At 33.5% G+C, this 23,542-nt stretch overlaps 4 protein-coding genes across 4 annotated transcripts; 3 read left to right on the forward strand and 1 right to left on the reverse strand.

Moving 5' to 3' along the window:
* The first annotated feature begins 728 nt into the window (after nucleotides 1-728).
* On the forward strand, nucleotides 729-8,324 carry LOC124846477 (Calcium-binding EF hand family protein). The gene is made up of 7 exons (XM_088097838.1): nucleotides 729-1,478; nucleotides 1,640-1,742; nucleotides 1,837-1,902; nucleotides 5,365-5,538; nucleotides 5,648-5,744; nucleotides 7,620-7,756; nucleotides 7,854-8,324. Exons 1-6 carry the CDS (start codon nucleotides 917-919, stop codon nucleotides 7,743-7,745), a joined length of 1,128 nt encoding a protein of 375 aa, XP_087953964.1. The 5' UTR covers nucleotides 729-916; the 3' UTR covers nucleotides 7,746-7,756; nucleotides 7,854-8,324.
* Nucleotides 8,325-8,987: 663 nt separating this feature from the next.
* LOC124846468 (aluminum-activated malate transporter 12-like) lies at nucleotides 8,988-14,249 on the forward strand. The gene is made up of 6 exons (XM_047323733.2): nucleotides 8,988-10,459; nucleotides 10,612-10,752; nucleotides 12,031-12,303; nucleotides 12,639-12,760; nucleotides 12,861-13,004; nucleotides 13,454-14,249. Exons 1-6 carry the CDS (start codon nucleotides 10,171-10,173, stop codon nucleotides 14,036-14,038), a joined length of 1,554 nt encoding a protein of 517 aa, XP_047179689.2. The 5' UTR covers nucleotides 8,988-10,170; the 3' UTR covers nucleotides 14,039-14,249.
* Nucleotides 14,250-15,136: 887 nt separating this feature from the next.
* Nucleotides 15,137-17,777, reverse strand: LOC124846467 (uncharacterized). Its single transcript, XM_047323732.2, has 4 exons — nucleotides 17,455-17,777; nucleotides 17,215-17,337; nucleotides 16,136-16,354; nucleotides 15,137-15,903 (listed from the first exon to the last, which is right to left on the reverse strand). Exons 1-4 carry the CDS (start codon nucleotides 17,608-17,610, stop codon nucleotides 15,472-15,474), a joined length of 930 nt encoding a protein of 309 aa, XP_047179688.2. The 5' UTR covers nucleotides 17,611-17,777; the 3' UTR covers nucleotides 15,137-15,471.
* A 1,879-nt stretch (nucleotides 17,778-19,656) lies between these two features.
* LOC124846487 (aluminum-activated malate transporter 12-like) lies at nucleotides 19,657-22,756 on the forward strand. Its single transcript, XM_047323760.2, has 6 exons — nucleotides 19,657-20,191; nucleotides 20,304-20,444; nucleotides 20,790-21,062; nucleotides 21,147-21,268; nucleotides 21,363-21,506; nucleotides 21,783-22,756. Exons 1-6 carry the CDS (start codon nucleotides 19,915-19,917, stop codon nucleotides 22,404-22,406), a joined length of 1,581 nt encoding a protein of 526 aa, XP_047179716.1. The 5' UTR covers nucleotides 19,657-19,914; the 3' UTR covers nucleotides 22,407-22,756.
* Nucleotides 22,757-23,542: the final 786 nt, after the last annotated feature.

Here is a 23,542-nt window from a genome sequence, read left to right on the forward strand (position 1 = left end):
AGAGACATACTTGACAATATTGTTAATCAGATCAATAATTTTTTTAAGTTATTTGGTATCAATAATTAGACTTATAATTTAATAATATTTAAAAATGAAAATAATTCAAAGTTCTTTTAAAAATATATTTCATTTTTCCACAAATTATAAACATTTTACTTTTTAATATATATATATATATATATATATATATATATATATATATATATATATATATATATATATATATATATATATATATAATTATATGTATATTTTTAATGTGTATGATTACGATCCTTGTCACGTTTAACCTACCTATCAAAAAGATGAAACCTAGTCAAATGTCAAGTTTGACTTAGTTAGCTCATGATGTGCTAGTGGTCCCTTAACACTTTACGAATCACGCAATTATGTAGTAAAACATATATAAAATATGAAGGTAAATAAAGTTATCAGTCTTTGCAATAATTATAAATTTGAGTTAATTAAGATTGGACATTAAGTACTGTATTACGACCCCGAATATTAAATTCATTAATTGTAAAAACAGTATCGCTTACCATAATAGTAATAATTTAAAAAATGACATGCAGAATAATCCTACCGGATTACAGTTTTTGTTAAGTTGTTAGAATTTAATTTATTTATTAATTAATTAAGAATTAAGGAAGTGATTAAGTGTATCTTTTCAGAGAAAAGAAAGAAATCGTTAACAGTGGATGGGAATAGAAAGAGAGAGAAAAACAGAAAAAGCGTAATTGGGAGCAGAAAGGAAGAGTCTGAAAGGTAAAACGAAAATCAGAGAGCGCAGTTAAAAAGTTGGGTAAATGGTAATTAGGTGGAAATGAGATTTAAAAAAGGGATAAAAGCGGGGAGAATCGAGTTGAATTGAATTGGAAACTGCAGAATCAGATCTGGTGGCTGTCCCTTAGCGATGGCCAAAACGTTGATATTCGTCTACATAGTTGTCGCGGCGGTGCTGCTCTTGTTCCTCTCCCATTCACCGAAGAAGTTCTCCGGCCACCGCCACCGCCGCCTCAAGCTCCGCTCCAACTTCACCCTAGCACCGTCGCGCCACCACGCCGTGGCCTTCGACCCCTTGGTGGCGGAGCTGGAGCGGCACCGGGAGGACAAGGAGTGGGAGAAGCAGGTAATCCACCAGAAACACCCGGAGCTGGAGACGGACCCGGACCCGGACCCGGCCCCGGCTCACGAGTCCCAGCCCGAGTGGGAGGACTTCATGGACGCCGAGGATTACCTGAATGACGAGGACAAGTTTAATGTCACCAACAGGTTGATACTCTTGTTCCCCAAGATCGACGTGGACCCCGCCGATTGGTTCGTCACCGAGCACGAGTTGACTCAGTGGAACCTCCACCAGGCACAGCGCGAGGTCCTGCATCGCACCCAGAGGGAGATGGAGCTTCACGACAAGAATCACGATGGCTTTGTTTCGTTCTCCGAGTACGATCCTCCCAGTTGGGCTCAAAATGCAGGCCTGTCCCCTTTTCCAGCCTTTAGATCCGAGTAACACTACTATAATCGACTAACGTAGTTGCGTGCTATGGATTTGAACTTGAGATCGCCGTGCGTTTAGATACCGATGATTAATCATTGTGACTGTCTATTGAATGTTGTGTTTTTTTATTTTTACCAGATAACGAGTCTTTCGGTTATGATATCGGTTGGTGGAAAGAAGAGCATTTTAATGCATCTGATGCTGACAGAGATGGTGTTCTAAACTTGACCGAATTCAATGAGTGAGGCCTCTACTACTTGCTAGGAAGCTTGTTTGTTTTAAACCCATGATGATCCGTTCCACTTTTCCTTATTTTTGCTTTTTGGTTTTCCTAGCTTTCTGCACCCGGCGGACAGCAAAAACCCTAAGCTTCATCAGTGGTTGTGCAAGGAGGAAGTCAGGTAACTCAAATATCAGAAAGAGTCTATATGAAGGCTCAATATATCAGTCTTGAAATTGCAGGGTTATCAGTTATATCTTAGGTATAGAGAGAGAATAGAAACTTTGGGTAATATTTTTGTGTTGTGAATTCGTGATGTGTTAACAATAATTATTTACACTAATACTAGATCGTAATCCTAACTAAAGAAAGAAATCATGGGATGATAAAGAAACTTGTAAACCAATGCTCTAAAATTTACTAGATCATTCTAATGCACAATCAAGATGATGTGTGCTGAATATTGTTCTAATTCTCCTTGTCAAGATTTAGTTCATTATGCTATAAAAATCCCCCTTCAAGGAAAAGAGAATATGTAAGTTGCGCTCCACCAAACGAAAAGGCAAATGAAGGATGCTTGAGATATTGGAGTGTTGCACTACCAAGGAAGGAAGGAATTCATCACCACATGTCTTATCAGTGGAATACGAGAAATCACCATCAACGAGGATAACAATAGGGGCTCATATGAATCACAGTCAAAACCTTACTAGCTTATTATTGTATGTCTCGTTGGAGAAAATAAGTCACCGAAATAAATGTCAATGGAAAAAGGAACACCATGACCACATTGGTTGGAGACAAGCAAAGGCATTCTGGATAGAAGACAGGTGGGGGCTAGGTCGCTTTTGGAACAAAAACTCAGTGTTATTGATAGTGTATAGTGGAAAGCCAAAAGTTTTCTACATCATATATCAAATAATTTCAGGAAAAAAAAGAAGTGGAAGTCATATAGGAGTTGAAATAAATCAATTAACAGAGTATAAAAAAAATAAGTTGCATGCGAATGAAACGTTGCACAATAGTTAGTATAATACTGAATCAAAAGTCAATTGTTCATGGAAACATTAAAAAGAAGTTAAATGTTAAGATAAAATATCTGTTCATTTTACTTTGCCTGTTCCTCTTCCTCTTCCTCTTCCTCCGAATAATCATCATTCTTATTGCCCGTTCCTTCTATTTCTTCTCCTTCTTAGTCCTCAAAATCTATAATGAGGTTGCAACATCTTCAACTTCAGTTGCTAACCCATTGAAGACTACTCTATTTTCCAGAGGTGATAGAAGGATGCAGGAGGTGAAAAACATTAATCGAGGAGTATAGAAGTCCTTCCTTGCATGAAGAATGTTTCCGTTTGGAGAGGTTGAAGACTTCCTATGTAAGTGGGACATTATTGGTACTGGGGAAAAAGCCACGGGTAGTCCCATATCTAAACCATGACCCCACTTCTCAGTCTCAAAACCATCACTTCTGCATTAGCATGATTTTTTTGGGGAAGTTGCACAATGGTGGAGTTACAATAGCGGATTGTAGGATTTTTGCAATGCTATTGTGAGGATCACTATAATGGCTATTTAACAACAGTACAAAAGTTGGAGCCAAATTGCACTTAGGACAAAAACTGGCAGGGCTAGACCACATCTAGGACCAAAGGCAGGATCTGTGTCTGGCACTTGATACCATGCTAGCTAGCTATGTAAATTGTAAACGAGTCAAACAGTAACCAAAAATAATAAGGCCAAAATAGCATTAAAAAGGTGGTGAACAAAGGTGAAAAAGGGCTAGACATAGTAAGAGAAGGTGATAAACAACGACATTCCAATTTACAGACCTAAATTGACGCCTCCAAATAGAGGTTCAAACTCCAAATATCACAGATCTAAAAGAGAACAGTGAGACAAGCATGGCACATGAATAATTGACAAGAAAGTCTTTCGGATGCAGCATCATGCGCAATAGATGACAGCTGTCCCTGGGGATGACCTAAGTGCAGGAAAACAGCATTTGGAAGTGTATGGCTGCTTTGAATGTTATTGGTGGTTTGGTTGCTAACTACCAATCTTGAGATGACATCTCAGTAAGGTTGCCAGGCTTTACAGATGGTGTATAGGTACTGAAGGAGAAAGCTGATAGAGTAGAGAATTTGAATATTTTTCTTGCGTATAGTGACATGTAATGTGATGCAAAGTGTAAATCACCAACCCTTTATTTTTACGTATCATTACAAAAAAAAAGTATAACGAGATAATAATGAAATACAGAAAGCATTCCTAGGAGATAATAAGAAAAGAGTGAATAGTATGCATTTATTGACAATGTGAATGGTTTTTGCACTATCAACAATTAGACATTGTCTTTTATTGTATTTTGGCTGACTTTTATTATAACTAAAGTTATCCTAAACATAATTTCTAATAGGTTGGCAATGTAAACTTTTATACTAGCAGTGGATTAAAATTAATTTTATAAGAAAATATAGAAACTAATTAGTTAAGATAATATAATCAAGATACTAATGAATATCTTCTTCGTATATTTTAACAATCAGTTTTTTCATACTATATGATTGTGTTAGTAATACTGCATATTATAGATTTATTTACTTAATCATTAAGCATTTGACAGTTAAGATAATCTGATAAAAAAAATTATTAATATAACTGTATATTTATTCTTATAATAATTGCATTTGACATAAGAATGACCAAGATATTACGACAGTAGATAACTATAAGCTATTTCAGTCTCAAGCGACCACACATGGGACTGATAAACACGGCTTAGAATTAAACAAGGACCTCAAGTCTTTCATTCCTTCAAAATCTTCAATAGGGAAACATTCCTATAGGAGAAAGATTTATGTACCCAAATGAGAAATTCCCAGTCTCTTGTCAAACCACAGGGAAACAAAACTGAGGACCAGAGATTGAAAATTGGATTCTAGCACCAACCTGTAAACAAACAAAATAAAAATGAAAGAATTGATTTTGGTTTTGGATCTTTTGCTTCTTTTTTTTTTTTTTTTTTTTTTTATCAAAGCAGACTAAGAATCTATCACATATGTCTTAGATGAAGACTGAATATTTTGATGAATTGCTTAAATGAAAAAAACCCTGCAGGATATATATTTATACACATTGAAGAATTCTCTAATTGATACATGGACACTTGTTCTTTTTAACCATAAATTTTTGCATGTCTGGGTATCGTATGCAGCTTTCTACCTATGAAGGGTGAGACTGACAGTGTTTAGTCTTTAGATAATTTTCTTTTCTTTCTTTTTTTCCAAAATATTGGATTATACACATATATGTCCACTATGTACATGCTTGCTGTTGACAGAAGATATCTTATGGTATTCTGGTCTAAAACAATATTTTGTGATACATATCTTAGTTGTGTTATCTACGTATGTATCCTTTATTGTTTATGTCTCTAGGCTTTTGATTGTATAAGTTGTCTTTAGACTTTCAATAACTCCATATTCTTAACCTTAAACAAGTAAATTTGGATTTTGTGTTCCTGATAAAAAGGAATATGATATGTGACTTTCAATAATTCCATCTTTAGTTTATATGCAATAAGCTGATTTATATGATTGTCTTGGCTTACTATTGTTTAATTTACCCATTTCTTTTTTTACAGGGAAAGAGATACAGACAGAGATGGAAAGGTCAACTTTAAAGAATTTTTCCATGGGTTGTTTGATTTGGTGAGAAACTATGATGATGAAAGTCATAATTACTCGAATCATTCTGATAATTCAATGGATGCTCCAGCCAGAGTGTTATTTGGTCAGCTTGACAAGGATGGGGACGGGTATTCACCTTTGTATTACAATCATTAGTCTACTTTCTTTGAGTTGTTGTAATAGTCTCCTAACTGTATACTATCTTTTTATTTTGGGTTATCATCTCAATCTTTGCAGATACTTGTCAGATGCTGAACTACTGCCCATAATTGAGAAACTCCATCCATCTGAGCATTATTATGCAAAGCAACAAGCCGATTACATCATTTCACAGGTACTCCATTTTACTTTACAGTAATTACAGGCTTCTTGTTGGCTAAGGTGCTGATTCTTTCTTTTAAAGTCATCCGATCATGCAAAAGACTATTTATTCAATTGATATTGGCTTAACATGGATTACATACTAATAGGAACTGAGATATTTGGGGGAGTCCAAGTCCCATATCAAGTAGTATGGGATGCTTGGTGGAGTATCTAAGTGTTTGATTATCCTTGTCAATAGCTGGCTTTAGAAGGTTGGTTCCTCTAGTGCTTGTTGTGTACCTATCAATTGGTTTCAGAGTTAATTTGAACAGAGGTTCTGTTGAGTACTACTCTTGTGTTTGTTTCTCCCCTCTCAATACACCTTTTTTGAAGATGGATCCCCCCATTAGTTTGAGTACTTATCACATACATTCCTTTTTATGAGTAAATGGTTCTGTTAAGTAGTACTCAAGTGTTTGTTCCTCCCCTCTTACTACCCCTTTTTTGAAGATGGATTCCCCCATTTGTTTGGGTACTTATACATACATTCGTTTTTATGAGTAAATGGCTTTTTGCTTTAGATTATAATAAATTAAAAGGTATGCTGAGGTCTCTAAGTCCCACATTGAGGAGTGGGGAGGAGTATTTTAGCATTTGACTTTCCTCTCTTAACATCTAGCTTTTAGAGGCAGGTTCCTGAAGTGTTTATCAATTGTTATGATAGTTGGTTGTAGAATGAACCAGTTCTCAGGGGCGGTGCTGTGACAATGACTTGGGATTGGGACGAGGTTTTTAAGCCTCACATCCAGCAATACGGAATTCTTAGTGGGGTATTTAATATGATTTTTCCCTTTTAAAGGGTGTGTTTCCCACTTGATTTGATGTTTATCATAAATTTGATCAGTTTTCTGTAGCTTGATGGTTCTATCTTTTATTGATCAATAATGTCTTTGACTGTAACCAATTTATATGGTATTTATTGGTGATAGCATAATGACTTGGCCTCTTAATCACTAAAGATTCCTTATTTTTTGAAATTATTTAGGTAGTAACTGATTATTGTACTTTCTGATTGATCTCTTTAAAATCTAAATCATTCATTAATGAGTTCCCATTCTTTCTGGATGAGAATAATTGAAATTTGTTGTCTGCTTGTATTCAATATTATTACTATAGCTTGTTGGAGAACTTTTTTATCAAGTAAATTAATTTTGTAATCCATTTTTCCTCTCTAATTTCCAGTTTTAGTTGTTGAAAATGCACATTTTGTTTTTGCTCATGGTCATCAAATAATGTCTCAATTTTGATATATTAACTGCTTAGATCACTGCAGCAAGATTTATCTCCACTTCATGTGCTGAGAAAACTTGTTTTAGTAGATATGCAGAGTTTTAAGATAAGGGAAAGAACACTTTTAACACTCTTGTGGGAGAGCTGGGGGGGCTTATCTGCCATTTGACAATGTGAAGAAATATATGTTAATTTGATAACCTTGCCCCTTTTATAATATTTTAAAGAGGGAGAGGGGATGGTTTTCTTTTCTTTGTTGGGAGAACTGAGTTGCATTGCATTCCTTGTATTTATCAATCTGTATTCTGAATATTATATGTAAACCATTCTTTGTGCTTTTTTCTTTTTCCGGAGTTATATCTGTGGAGCATGATTTACATGACAGATCATTCAACTAGATGCTACTATTGGATTAAATTTTCTTAACGATGGCTTCAATATGCACTTCTTCACCTGTTGGGTTACATCTCATTAAACATTGTAATAATAATGTTAAGGAAAGCAGTTAATACTGACAGAGATAGCTCAATACTCACTACCAACACCTGTTGCATAACATCATACATTTATTTCATCAGTGACCATTATATTAAGTCCTGAAATAATGTTATGACAGGCAGATGAGGACAAGGATGGGCGTCTTACTTTGACTGAGATGATTGAAAACCCATATGTATTTTATAGTGCTATTTTCAACGATGATGAAGATGATGATGGTGATTACCACGATGAGTTCCGGTAAATTAATGTTAGGTAAAGGCGGCTCCTTACTCCCCCTTTTAATTTTACCAATGTTGTTTATTTTTACCAACATTTAGTGAATAAAATGTTTTATGATCTTCTAATGTAGGATACGCAGAAATGTTTGGCATAATTCTAGTGGCAAAGAATCAGTATTTGAAGACAATGACATGACAGAATTTTGATGTTTCAGGCCCTATGAGGTCCTTAGTCTCTATCCTGGTGGGCTTTTTGTGCAATGGCAACATTTATTGCTTCTTTCCATTCATATTATCTGCGAGTTCTTATTTGCTAATGGGATCCACCGTGACTTGTCGTTGAGTCACACCTGAGATCGGTTGGAGGATGATAGGATCTCAACTTCATTGTAAAATTTGTAGAATAATATACAAATTTTCAAATCACTAGTTCGGCTATCATTAATTAAGTAGAACATCTCAATTCTCAATGGGCAATATACATGTACCACTCTTAGAATATTTTTGGACTCAAGTAGCAGTTATATAATGTTTACCAAAACGTTAATGAGAAAATCAACAATTTCGGATTTTGGAAATAAAAGATTAGGTTAACAGAGTTAGACTCCTTTTCACTTTATTCAATTTGGTATCACAAGTCCTCATTAGTTTGACATCTCAAAGCTTAGGGTTTGGATGACATTTTCTGTAGATTATGAAAGTGTTGTCAAGAGTTTCAAGGATTGGATAAGAAATATTTAAAAGTAAATATTTCTAACAAATTTCATAACTGCAAAGTTTATCTAATCAAAATATTGAAACATGTAGTTTCATCATAAAACTTTAAAAATGACATGGAAAAAATTGAACCAGGAAAAGTAAAAATACACAAGCTTAAAATTTGAAAGACAAGCTTTATTATAAAGTAAATAGTCTTAAGTAGAATGAGGGTACTGCGGCTGGTGTCTGGAACTTGACCCAACAGGTGGGGTGATTCTGCTTGATGATTGACTGAAGCAGCTAGTGCAACTTCATATGATCAAAATACATTTTTCCTTGATCTGTTTACTTTTAATTTTTCATATAAATTCTGTTAACCTTCCTGCGCTCATAGTACCAAATTGCGTGGTTTATCATCACATTAGGTGCTTATATTGCTTTTGTCACAGCTAATATGAGTGGGATTTTTTTGCAGAATTGATTTTAAATTAATATAAGCCCAAGAGACAAGCTGTCTCGCATGTTAATAATATATTAAAACAAAAGTAATATCTGGATATAGACACCAAAATGCTAATCTATTGTCAAAGAAAGTGACACTAAAGTGTGGCAAAACAGTGATGTTGAAATTTTATTTATTTTTAAATGACCAAATAGATTTTAAGGAAAAAATACAAAGATAGATAAGTTATGTCAGTTTGGTATAATTTTATTGTGAAATCGTGTTAGCTTATTACGATTTTAGTGTATTGTCATTTTCATAATATTTTTAAAATCTGCTTGGTAACTTCGAAAAAAATTGTAACATGTTTTTGCTTATGATACGATGTATGAGTAAAAATAGAGAGAAACAGGTGTGTCAATGAGACATTTGTACTGCATGTATCCAAAAGTAACGTCACTCAACTAGAAATTGAAGATAAAAAACCAGTAAGTTACTGTTGCAAATAAGTAAAAATCAACTCAAATTCAATGGGAACATCACAGGCTTCCTTAGATACATACATAAGCAATAACCTCACCACATTGCTAGCAAACAATCATTTTACTTAAGAATAAACCCAAAATATAGCTTATGTGACAGTCCTAAATCTTAGTTTTTTTCGTTTGGTTTGGAGTTAATAATGTTAGAATGGAAGGAAATGCAAATATTAGAGAGGATTAACGTGGTATGTTTGAGCTAATTTGAAGGGAATAATGAGGAAAGAAAGGTTGGTTCCATTGCAAATGCTTTCTGCAGGCTCAAGTGAAGATTTGTAAGGTGTTCAAAGCGACATTGTCACTGTTTTTCACTCTCCACATATGAACAATCTCTCTTCCTTTCTTTTCATTTTCTCACTCACTCTCTTTCACACCATCATAAAATATTCTATACCGAGCTACAATTACGAATGTGTAGATACCAGCAATTGTCAACTTCAGAATTAACATTAGCATTAAACCTGCTATGATGTGTCAGAATTAAAAACCACACACGCAGGTCTAAATAATTCTATCTGACAATAAACAAGTCATGCAAAAGATAACAAGTGGTGCTACATATTGTCGATGCTACGTAACCAAAGACAAAATACCCTTTATTATATATCTATGCTTCTGGTTACTTCATGAACAAACAGTTGTGTTGAGGCTGGTTTTCTCCACATATTCTCTTACTAACCACTCTTCCTTCCTTGTCACCTTCTGCATGCTTAAACGTTAACATAGCCATTTTTCTGTTAAGGGGTTGAGGTTTGAAATTCAGAGTCCATGGAAGAAACGAATTACTATGCAAGCAACAGAAGCATGAGAAGTGATTGGATTTGGAAGTATGTGAAGAGTGTTGGTGAGAGAGTGAGAAGATTTACAGGTTTGGCATGGAGAACAGCAGTGAAAGTAGGGAAAGAGGATCCAAGAAGGGTGATCCATTCCTTGAAAGTGGGGTTGGCTTTGACACTCGTTTCTTTGCTGTATCTCATAAAGCCTTTGTTCGAAGGGATTGGACAAAATGCCATGTCAGCTGTTCTTACTGTGGTTGTCGTCATGGAATTCACAGTAGGTAAGCCAAGCTACATTATCGTGTTTTTTTACATACTATTTGTAGAGAATATTTTAAACGTAAACTCAAATCACAACTTGATCAAAAGTATGATCAACCCATCTTGGTTATGATGTTTATAGATGGTATAATTCAATCCTTTTACGATGCAGGAGCAACATTAGGCAAAGGACTGAATAGAGGGTTGGGGACTCTTTTGGCAGGATCATTGGCATTTCTTGTGGAGTATTTTGCAGACATCCCTGGTCGGATTTTTCAAGCTGTTTTCATTGGTTCTGCAGTTTTTATTTTAGGTAAGAATGATCACTTATAACATTACTGAATCTATGCTTAGTTTTCGGCTCTCACCTACTAAATATAAAACTAATTTATGATATATAAGGAAATCCCTTACATATTATCACATCCAATAATACTTCTAAATAATTTAAAATTCAAGGTTAAAAATATTCTTTTCTCTTTTTATCCACTCAAATACTTAAAAATTTTAGATTATTCAAGAATCGAGACTAAAAATAATTTAAATATAATTTCGATCTATTATAACACTTTTAAGAATAAAATCAATTTTGTAAGATTGAAGATATATAATCAAGAGTAACATTTGAAATTTTAAGTTTGACTATGCAAAACTGCAACACTTGATTAATTTATTTAACTAAATCTAAATGAAAGCTTGAGTTTGATTTTCTTAAACTAAAACTGAGTTTAGTTTTATTAAAAAAAATCCTGATGTTTGATTTTAACAAACATCTATTGACCTCGTTAGATTTCACCACATGGTGTTCCCACTTCTTACTTTTCTTATATATATATATATATATATATATATATATATATATATATAAAGGGTGCTGAATTGCTAATTTGTGAAAAATGTGAAATGTGAATTCTTAAAATATATATATCTTGCATCTTGCTAAAGTTTTTGCATTTTGAGGTAGTATTCCTTTTTCCTAAAATTTATTTACAAAAAAGACTGCTAGCACTGTGGGAAAAATATATAGTGTTTATTTATAATTCATTAGACATTAATCACAATCACAGATAAAAGTGAGCTTATTTTTTAAAAGTAATTATTTTACATTATCAATTGATAAAAAAAAAACCCCGCTGATACATCTTCTAAAATAGTTATTCTAAAGATAACCAAGTTTACTATATATGAAATTTTATTATTGAATAAATAATAAAAGACACTCTGATTTCAGCACAAATTATTTACACTTGATTAAGTATTTTTATTTTCAAAGTTTCTTATTATATTATCTTTTAGTTTTTTTTCTTCGACTTGCAACTTTATTTAGAGGTACAAATTATTACTACTTATGCCAACCAAATTTGGTTTTAAAAATAATAATTTACTAATATTCAAATTATAGAGTGACAAAATATCACAAACTATTAAATATGTTTTTACATAAAAGAAGGGTAACTTTATATATAGATAGCTGTTTCTAGATGTTTTGATATAGTGACTAAACAAAAAAAAAGTTATGTTTACTTGAGAGATTGCATATAAACTTATAATTGCAGATCAAACCACAACATTTGAATTGTTTTATCTGCAGGAGTTGTAACTACTTATGTGAGGTTCATCCCCCATATCAAGAAGAACTATGACTATGGTGTTATGATATTTCTCTTGACTTTCAATTTGATAACTGTATCAAGTTACAGAGTTGATAATGTCTGGGCAATTGCAAAAGATCGTATAGCAACCATTGCCATTGGTGGTGGCCTCTGCCTTGTAATGAGCCTTTTGGTTTTCCCAAACTGGTCAGGGGAAGACCTCCATAACTCCACCATAGCAAAGCTCGAAGGCCTAGCCAACTCTGTTCAAGGTATTCTATACTATGTTAAACAAACACTCAAGATCTCGTATAAGGTGATTTTATAACATATAATTAGACGTAAATTTTAAATCGATTGTGTGAGATTGAATTAAATTTAAAATTTATATTTTAATATAATATTATAATCATGATTTTATCTTAACGAGATTTATTATTTGTTATACTACATCTACATCGATGGTGTTAAATTTCGTGAGATGTAGTTAAAATTAAAGTTCAATTCTTAACGGAAAAAAAAATACTATATCATCGTATAGTTTTATTGTCTTATTCAATATATATAATATACATATATATCATTGATGGTCCAAATAATCACGCAGCTTGTGTTGGGAGATACTTTAATGATTCTGAAAATCAAGAAACTCAAGAAGATGCTTCTGATGATCTGATATACAAAGGTTACAAGGCTGTCTTAGATTCTAAATCTAAAGACGAAACACTGGTAACTCTTGTGACCTTTTTTTCCTGATAGTGAAGTTGAACATTTCCAAAATTACTGTTGTTTGTGGCAGCAGATCTTATAGGACTGTGAAATTAAACAGGCACTGCAAGCAAGTTGGGAGCCAAGATGGTCAACTTATTGGCACAGAATTCCATGGCGGCAATATAAAGTAGTGGGGGTTACTCTTCTCCATTTTAGTTACACTGTTGTTGCACTACATGGGTGTCTTATGTCTGAAATTCAGGTACTATATATCTCAATCAAATAATTCAGAAAACAGATATTACTCTAACAAAAGGTTACAGATGATACACATATAGGTACCAAAAGAGACTATTGTAGCTAGAAAAATGTGTTTCTACTTTCTACTTTTATGATTTTCTAGATATAGCAAATGACATAGTGATACAGAAACTACTGTATGGTCTAAAATCATAGTCTTACCAACTTAGGCAGTGTGTAATTATATTTTTCAGTTTCTGAAAAAGATTTAATAATGTCATAGAAATTAGCTATGACATGCAACAGTTTCTTGAGAGTTGGGTGTATCAGTAAACATGAAGAGGTCAACAACATGATTCTCTTGGCTAGCATGTTTGCAATAGTTGGTTGGATCAAATCCTGGTATAAAAGTGTTGTTATTGTTTTGTTATGTTTATGATTTATTAATACATGCCTTAATTATGAATTAAGACCCCAGGATCAATTCGAGCTCTATACAAAGACTCTTGCATCAGACTTGCAGAAGAAGTGTCTAAAGCACTGAGGGATCTAGCTAATAGCATAAGAAATAAGCGTCAATTCTCCCCTCAAGCACTGTCTGACAGTATCAATGAAGCTCTACAAAATCTGAACGATGAGTTGAAATCCCAACCACAACTATTTCTAGGCTCAAAGAATTTTGGTGGAAGCACACATGCTGAAGAAGACACTAGAGTGTCATTCTCAAGTGTTAGGAGTGATTGTTCTTCCATGTTTGAGTACAAATCCAGAGAACTTTCCGGTGAGATGTCAGTGGAGGGACACAAGAAGGTTTTGAAGCCACTGATGAGTAAGATTGTGATGACAAGCCTTGAGTTTTCAGAAGCACTGCCTTTTGCAGCTTTCACTTCTATGCTTGTGGAGATGGTGGCAAAGTTGGATCATGTTATAGATGCAGTTGATGACTTGGCCAAATTGTCACGCTTTAGAGAGTTCAGAGATGAAGATGAGATTGTTGTGAGTTGTGAGAAACCAAAGATAGTTCACAATGACTTTCCCTCTTATGCATTTGATTAACTAGGGAGTATTAATAAGGCATATGTGGGGAGAGCAGTAATGTAGTTTTAAGTCTTCTGATAGAAAACATGTAATAAAGAAATGAACAACTCTGTTAACAGATGTTTTAATTGCAAGATCAGAAAGATAACAGTGTGTCTGTTAAGAAATAATTGTTGAAATCACCCCTTATCCCTTTAGAAGTAAGAAAATTAAGAATTTATATGCAACATCTTCAAACACAAATTATAATTGATAAGGAAAAACTATGTGCAAAATTAGAGAAATATTAAGTGAAAAAATTACAATCCTTGATTAAATATAAAGAAAGAAAAATCACACACTCCCTTGTAAGTGAAGAAGAATACACATACCTCTGAAATGAGAGGTATTTAGAAAGGTTTTGAGTTGTATTCTTACTCAAAGGTTGAGTTTAAACATTAATATCATTGCAAAGCTTTTCATCATCCAATCAACTTATGATGATCATTCTAACCTGGTGAATCTAGACATTTTTTTATCAACTAGGGTTGTGACTTTGATAGAGGGATAAAGAAAATAGTAGGAAATTTAACAAATTTTAAATGGTTCAAAGAAACTCTTAATATGGTGAAATTATCAGATAGTTTGAATTATTACTTATGTATAGCTTTGACTAATCTTTACATGATATACATTAAAAAAATTTAATCTACAAGAAAAATTGACAACACTTAATTATAAATCATGTTAAAATTAGTTAGAATTGTCATAACACTACCACCTAATAATATTTTCTTAAAATAATATTAAAATCTCACAACTAATTCAAATTTTTCAATAAAAAAATTTCAGCTAATACTCTACTGGATAAGGTATTTTCAGCTAATACCTTGACATCATAATTTTTATTAGAAAGAATTGCTAAATAAGATGAATTCTTATTCAGTTAAAGCCCTTCAATTCCACACTAGCATGCCTCATTAAGCTACAATTCAATAAATGTACAACCAAAGTGAGAACCAGGCAAATCAAAATGGACAAACTTTTAATTAAGGCGTTGATGCCAAGGTCCCATATCGTATAGATAAGATAAAAACCATTCTAGAGAATTATAGTTTGCAGAGTCTAAAGCAGGAGCCATCAAAAGTGATCATTTTCATTGGAATTAAGAAATCTATTTGTTAGACTTTTGGAAAATAAAATGGTTCCCAAATCTATTCACAACAGTAACAGCATGGAATTAAGTTAACATTTGGAAAAGTTCATGATCATATGAAGTGAATCATGAATTGACCCAAAAGTTAAATATCATACACTAACCATGTATACCAGATCATGTTCTATGACTCTTTCACAGATATCCTCTTTGGCATTAAGGTTTACAGAAAAACAGATATCATGGATATTAAATCAGGCACGAAATACTGAAGACCAAATGAGTCACCAGCATGTGAACAAAGGCAGGGAAATTTTCATTGATCCTTTGCTTTCTTACGCGCCAGAAAGCGCTCTTTTGCAGCAGCCAGAGCATCCAGACTTCTTTTATGATGATCGGGCTTTGGTTGAGAAGCTGATGGCTGTTCAGCTGAACTCTTTGCTTCCGCAGAAGAAGCCTCAGGATTTGGTTTCGTGTCTAATGGATTAGAAGCCTCACCCTGTTCCCCAATCTTTTCTGCAGGAGACTCCACTAGTGAACTTGGGTTGTCCAATGAATGCTGCACTTCATCTGACCCATTACGTTGTTCATGGTCATTTGGTGCGTGGCTCTCTCCCTCATGGCTCTCTGCAACTCTTCTCTCAGCCTGCTTCTCACGTTTCCTCGCTTGGGCATCTTTTGCTCCATAAGCAACATTTTTGTCAAGGTTTGAATAAAAATCAAGCAAAAAATCCTTCTTCTTGGTAACCTATGCAAATATTAAAATACAAAAAATGTCAATAATAAGAACAGAGAGAGAGGAATAAGACCATAAAAGACCATGCCAGTTTAATTAAAGAAAAAATATATACACTAAAATGAGGGAGAAAAGAAAGGAAACACTAGAACATCTTAAATCCATTACGAATCTAGGTTGACAACAGAAAAGATACGAAAACATGGCAAAAAAACTATGTGAAATTTAAAAGACAGGAACTTACATCATCTCTTTCTTCTTGAAGTTCACGCAAACGCTCTAGCTCCATTTGTCTCTCTCGTTCGGCAAGCTTCTTTCTATATGCTTCTGTAACAAATTTGTCTTTGTCAGCATAGATATGGTCGTCTTTGCTTCTCTCTTTGGCAATCTTTTTCTCATAAACAATCTCACGATGCTGCTCTCGCTCTTTTGCCTTTTTCATCAGATTTTCGATATATTTTGGCTACATCACAAAGATTACAGGTTGATGATGAGTAACGAAGTCATTTAGCAAATGACCCAAAATTAACAAATTTAAACACTAGCTCTCAAAAGTAAAAAAAGAAAGAAATTTAAACAAAAAATTAAAAAGGAATACTCACATAGCCTATTCGAAACCCAGAGCAACCCACACCAGACCATTTTCACTATTCAAACAGGGCCTTGACAATGAAATTTCCTAACCTTGAGAATGAGTTGTGTTGTGTTCATACATGTCAAACACCAATTCCCAGATTCACACTAACACCTTTATACGGTAATCTTGGAATTTTGAAAAATATTAAACCTTAAAATCTCACAATCTTAATTTTATATAAAGTTACTTAATCAGGAAAATATGTTTCTATGCTACCCGATAATCTAATTATCTATCATCTGTATATAAGCCTCCTTACATCTAGCATTTTTCTGCGACATTGCATCGTCCACTATGTCCTGTGTCCTATGTAATGCGGACCACCCTACCCAAACAACGAAAGGGTACAATAAAGATGATTTGGCAATTTCTTTTATAAATAAAGATTACTTATTATAGATTCAAGACAATCCAACAGCATAGCAAAATGACTTCAGTGGTATCTTAGCATAAAGACAATTTTAAAAATTTAAATAAATGAAAGGATATTTAAATCCAAAAACAAAAAGAAGTGAATGATGCATATCTTCATGCTGCTAATCACCTGAGTCATTAACCTAATTATTATGCAAATGCAAGGTGCCAGAGATTCTCAGTTCCTGACAATACGATTCTACATAGTTATAAACATAACAAAGTGGCGGTTTGACTGTAAGTAAGAGAAGATCACTAGAACTGCAAGCTACCTTTCTCTCTTCACGATCTTGGGTCAATGGACGAGTTTCCTTCGCTTTCATTTTGTCATAGACTCCATCATAATCAAATACGGATGGATCTTCCTCCAAGGCTTTCTTCTGCTGCTCCTCAACCTAAGAAAATGAAAGTAAGATAATAATACAAAGAAGCAAAATACAACAGGCCCGATTATGAACACTGAACGCAAATTATCAAACACCAAGGAAACTATCACAGAAAGATCAACTTACTTCCTTGAGACGTTTATTCTTGCTAGCCTGAAGAGCAATTTCCCTCTCGACGTCATTATCATCATCCTCATCAAATCCAAAAGGGGTGGCAAGGGAGGGCCTTGGTGCCTGTTTCTTTGCCTTAGGTGGCCTAAGGTTCAAACCATACTTGCTCATTTCACTCTCCAAACCCTAGAATTGTTTTTCACTACACAAATACACTGAATCTGCGTGTTTCTAGGTCACGATTTATGCAGAACACACCTGGGTAAAAATTTCGTGCTCCGCTGCTCCCCTCCTGCAACTTTCTGTTGTTTTGGGTGTAGATTTTGTGTTCTCCTTTCGACTCGCTGCTTTTCATAGATCCCACCACAAACTGGGTTGGGCCTTATCATGGTTTCTCTCTAGCAATTTTGTATTGGGGGATTCTTCCTGCACCCCCATATTTTCTTCATGGGCTCATAATCTTACCAAAATGACTTAATTGTCCCTTATTAAAAATTTTGGGTCTCATGTTGTCTTCTAAATTTGCATTACGGCAATTGAAATATAAATTTATATTATGAATTTTAAAATTTAAAATTCATTTTAATTATATTGTAAATTTATATTACAAATTATACAATTCAAAATTTAATTCATATTTTTATTCTTTTTTAAATTTGTATTATTAATTGTACAATTTAAAATATAAATTTGTCTTACAGAGTATCTACAAATTATACAATTCAAAAATATAGTTAAAACACACAAAATATATATATATATATATATATATATATATATATATATATATATATATATATATATATACACTGTCCTTTTCTATTAATTTTAACAAGGGGTATAGTTGAAATTTAGAAAGTATGGAGTGCAACAAGAAAACATGGGAATGCGGAAAGAAATTGACTTTGAATTGTTGTGTCTCATTTTAAAGTCCAACAGATTTTTTTTATGTAAAACATAATAACATTAGAAAAATATAAAAAAAAAACTATTCAAAAAATAATATGATAAACTGATAATGATAATAATAATAATATAATAAAAGTGTAAAATATTATTTATAGCCTAATATATTACATGTTTTTCATATTATTTTACTTACTCATAGATATTTTAATATGTTTTTAATACGAAATAAACATTTACAATGAGTTTATGAAATTCTCATTAATAAACTTTTAATATATTTTACTTTTTATTTAAAAAAATCAACTATTTATAAAACATTTAAGTCGGTTGTTATATTTAGATCGATATTTTTTTTCTCAATCAATCTCCCACATCTTTTTTATTCAATAAAATAAACATCTATAAAGAGTATCACTTAAGCTAAAAATCAGAGTAGGTGAGTTACAGTGACAACCAACAAAATCAATATCAGGGGATGACTAAGATTAAGCTCCTAAGAAACAATAAGTAAAGACAAAATAAGAAATCAAATATAATTTTGTCGGACAATAGCCTGAAACTGTAATTTCTTACGTTAATTTCTGTCCCTACGGAACAAATTTTCACTATTTATAATTATTTTTGTCATGATATTGATTACCTTCTATAATTACCTTTACTTTTTCTTTTCTTTTCTTTTCCCTGTCTTCATCGTATTCTATTTTCTATGGAGAAAAATCTAACTTTATCGCCATCACATGTGAGCATTTCTAAATAAGAGACGTGTTGTAGTAAAACTTTGCGACAATACTGCAACCAACAAAGATAAGCAGGTTTGCTCTACTTTTGATAAGCGAGACAGAAAATGACTACAACCAACAACCTATTTTATTATTTTTCAAAAGAAAAGACAACTAAGATTATTTTAGACACTAATAGTCACATGTATACATAGGATCAACCTGTTCCTGCAACTAAAAAAGCAGATATCAGCTGTACTCAAATTTCCAAATTAACCATTAACACCAAGAATGTTGTGCCATGTGTACGGTCAATGTTAGTCCACACAGTTGTCTTTTACAATGAACAGTAAATACATCTAAAACATATAATTATGGAAACTTAACAAGTATTTTTTTAAAAAAAAACATTAAATCCTTGCTAATTCTAGTACACATCTATCTGTATTTTTCTATATACAAAAAATAGTTAATAATGGTAATGAACCATGTTAACATTTTCTGGTATAAAAGTTGGTTGTGGGAATTTAATTGTTATATAAGATTCTGGTCACCTAAACGATAACTATCCACTGAACATTGACATTATAAGTACCTACGAATGCAACCAACTTGATTATATTTCTCTGTTATAAACACCAACAAAACGGCTGGAACTGTCTGTATCCAATATATCATCGGTGTCCATCATTAAGAGGGAAACGTTTTCCCTCTGTCTTTGTTGCATGTTCCTTGTCATTTTGTGACAGGCTTTTAAGCAAAGCATAACATACCCTTTATCGTAACGGAAACACGTTAACGATCTTTGTGCTCAGAAATCAGAGGTGGTGAAGGGTTTGAAGGTTCTATGGCTGAAACCGATGTTAGGAGTAACAGATGCTCTGTGCAAATGGGGTATGTTCATTGCTTTGCTGATAAGGTGAAAAGGTTTCCTGGTTTGGCCGGGAGAGAAACATGGAAGGTTGGCAAGGAGGATCCGAGAAGGGTGGTTCATTCTTTCAAAGTTGGCATAGCTTTAACACTAGTTTCTTTGCTGTATCTGATGGAGCCATTGTTCAATGGGATTGGGCAAAATGCTATGTGGGCTGTCATGACAGTGGTTGTGGTGATGGAGTTTACTGTAGGTAAGGTTATCTCAGTCACATTGTTTTGTTTTGTGAATCTCAGCAAGGTCATTCAGTAGGTATTGAAGCATCCCTTTTTGTTTTCATCCTTTTGGTTTTTCTCTGATTGCAGGGGCAACATTATCCAAAGGACTGAATAGAGGATTGGGAACTCTGCTAGCAGCATCATTGGCATTTCTCACTGAATATATTGCAGATGCCCCTGGTCGGATTTTTCGAGCGGTTTTCATTGCTATTGCAGTTTTCATTATAGGTAACCATTTACTACTATGTCATGAAAGAAACTTTCCTCGGCTTAAATACAATTTCAAAGGCTTTTGGAGAATTACCAAAATAGAGATCTGGTGAATTGATTTTGCTGTTGCCATGCCATAGAAGTGTGTAAAGTTGAAAACTTTTGAGAAACTTAATTGATTTGTATAGCTAGACACAATCATACAAAGTACAAACACTTCAGATTAAGTTATCGTTCAAGTTCTTGGCCTATGTTTGTCATTTTCAGTATCTATAAAGCAAATAACTTGTAACCTGGTTTTCTGTCTTGTGTATGGAGTTACCAAATATGTTTTTGAGTCATTGTTTTGCTTTTGGTTGCCAGGAACAATGACAAGTTATGTGAGGTTTATCCCCTATATCAAGAAGAATTATGACTATGGTGTTCTGATCTTTCTCCTGACCTTTAATTTGATAACTGTATCAAGCTATCGCATTGATGATGTCTGGAGCATTGCAGAAGATCGTATTTCCACCATTGCCATAGGTTGTGCCATATGCCTTGTGATGAGCATATTGGTGTTTCCAAACTGGTCAGGGGAAGACCTCCACAACAACACCATATCAAGGCTTGAAGGCTTGGCCAACTGCATACAAGGTAATTAAAATGAACATACACTGAAAGTTTGTCAAAACAAATAACTGTTGAAGATTATCATTGATGGCTTAAACAATCACGCAGTCTGTGTCAGGGAATATTTTAATGATTCCGAAGAATCAACATGTCAAGATGATTCGTCTGAGGATCCTATTTACAAAGGTTACAAGGCTGTTTTAGATTCCAAAACAACCGATGAAACACTGGTAATTCAGTGCCTCTTTCCTCTCTATGTGAAACATGTCAGAAATTAGTGATTTGTGATACAAGTTCACGTGTGAATTGTTGTGTGGAAAACAGGCATTACAAGCAAGCTGGGAACCAAGATACTTAAGATATTGTCACAGAATCCCATGGCATCAATATGCAAAAGTTGGAGCTGCACTTCGCTATTTCAGTTACACTGTTGTTGCACTACATGGATGTCTGCAATCTGAAATTCAGGTACCGATCAAATCATCTAGAAAAAAAAACACTTAAGAAAGCGAGTTTTTCCATCGACTGAACTTCCAATCCAAAAGATAAATGTAAATCAAAAGATCATTACTCTTTCAAAAACGTAAGCATATCTTGAAAGTATCCTTAACCCTGTCGTTTTAGAAGGCTATGAAACTTCTAAGAAAAACTTATATCAGATCTGAGTTTCTAAGAAAACTAACTTCTCATTGGGTGCTTGTTACCATAATCTTACTATTTATCTATTAACACTTCCTTCATCAGACACCAAAATCAATTCGTGCACTCTACAAAGACTCTTGCATCAGACTTGGAGAGGAAGTTTCGAAAGTATTAAGGGAACTGGCCAACAGCATAAGGAACAATCGTCAGTTCTCCCCTGAAATGCTCTCCAACAATCTCAATGCAGCATTACAAGACCTCAACAGTGCCTTGAAATCACAACCACAACTTGTACTAGGTTCCAGGAATAGTCGAGCCATAAACACCCCAATTCAAGCAGTTCAACACCATGACCAAAAGCTTGAAGAAGACACCAGAACATCATTACCAAGTGTTAAGAATATTGGTTCTTCTTCTCGGCTTGGATGTAGATCCAGAGAGCACTCTCGGGAGCTTACAAAGAAGGTTTTAAGGACACAACTGAGTAAGGCTGCGATAGTAAGCCTTGAGTTCTCAGAAGCTTTACCCTTTGCAGCTTTCACTTCTTTGCTTGTGGAGATGGTGGCCAAACTTGATCGCGTCATGGATGAAGTTGAAGATCTGGGGAGAATGGCATATTTTAGAGAGTTCGAAGACGTTGAAAATGGTGATAAGATTGTTGTGACTTGTGAGAAACCAAAGACGGATATAGCTCAGAATGGCGTGCCTTCTGCTGGATCAGAATAGTTAGAAGAAATCAGAGTGCTTTTTGGCACATTCTTCATCTCAACTATTATTATCATCATCTACTGAGCAGAGCTACGTGCATGTAAATTGATGCATGCATGTAGTGTTTGTAGAGAAACAAATTGCTAGTACTTTTTGATGGAGAAGGTGTACGTAAAATGCTTCCACAACAATGTACCCTTATGGGCAAAGCGAAGTCCTTTTAGATATAGCTAGCATGAAGATTTAGTTTACAATATTTTGTATACAATTTTATTATGAGTGATAATGTTTTGAATGAGAACCGTATTATTATGATGATATAATAATATATACATTATAATAAATAAGATCATTTTTATATTTTGTTATTCCTTTTATTACCCTCAAGCATGGATAAGCCTCCTAGTAGGCGTGTTAATGAATCATGTAGGAAGGCAATAATATAGTTTTTTAGTATTTTCATTTAAAATATATAATAATAAAAGTGAACGACTCTGTTAACACGTGTTTTAAATTGCAAGATAACAATGTTTATTAAGAAATCATTTCATATTCTTCAATTAATAATTCACATGAGACTATGTGGCACTTTTATTATAGTCGTTTTTTTTATATCTGATTATGCATTTTAGTTACCAAAATAATACAATATTATTTCATTTTTAAAATTAGAATTGAGAATTTATGTACGATGTGTTAAAACACTAAAAAATGTACTTTCAAGACATTATACTAAGCCCATATCGAATAAATGAGAAAAGAACTATTATAAATATTACAAGGATATATTCTTCTCATTTGATTAGTTTCTGAAACAAGTCTCACCTTTTTCTAGTTAGGAAAATCAGAGTTTAGTTGTTTTAATTGATACCTATTTATTAATTAAACTGATTCTTTTTATTATACATGATTATTAGTAATTGTTCCCAGGATTTGTTTTGATCTGGTAATTATTCATACTATTGTTATGTTTCAAAGCATAATTAAATACATACTATTCATTGGCAGTTAACTATGTAATAAAAAACTGATTACAAAATTTAGTAAGATTGGTTGAAAACTATGTAACACACAGTACTTTAGCTTCTAATTTTATTGACATCGTTGAAAAAGTTCAGAGTTTATTCGGTTTTTCCGAATCTGGGTATTAGTAC

This window comes from Vigna umbellata, chromosome 8 (assembly GCF_029865625.1).
Source record: "Vigna umbellata cultivar VRB3 chromosome 8, Vumbellata_1.0, whole genome shotgun sequence".
NCBI lineage: Eukaryota > Viridiplantae > Streptophyta > Magnoliopsida > Fabales > Fabaceae > Vigna > Vigna umbellata.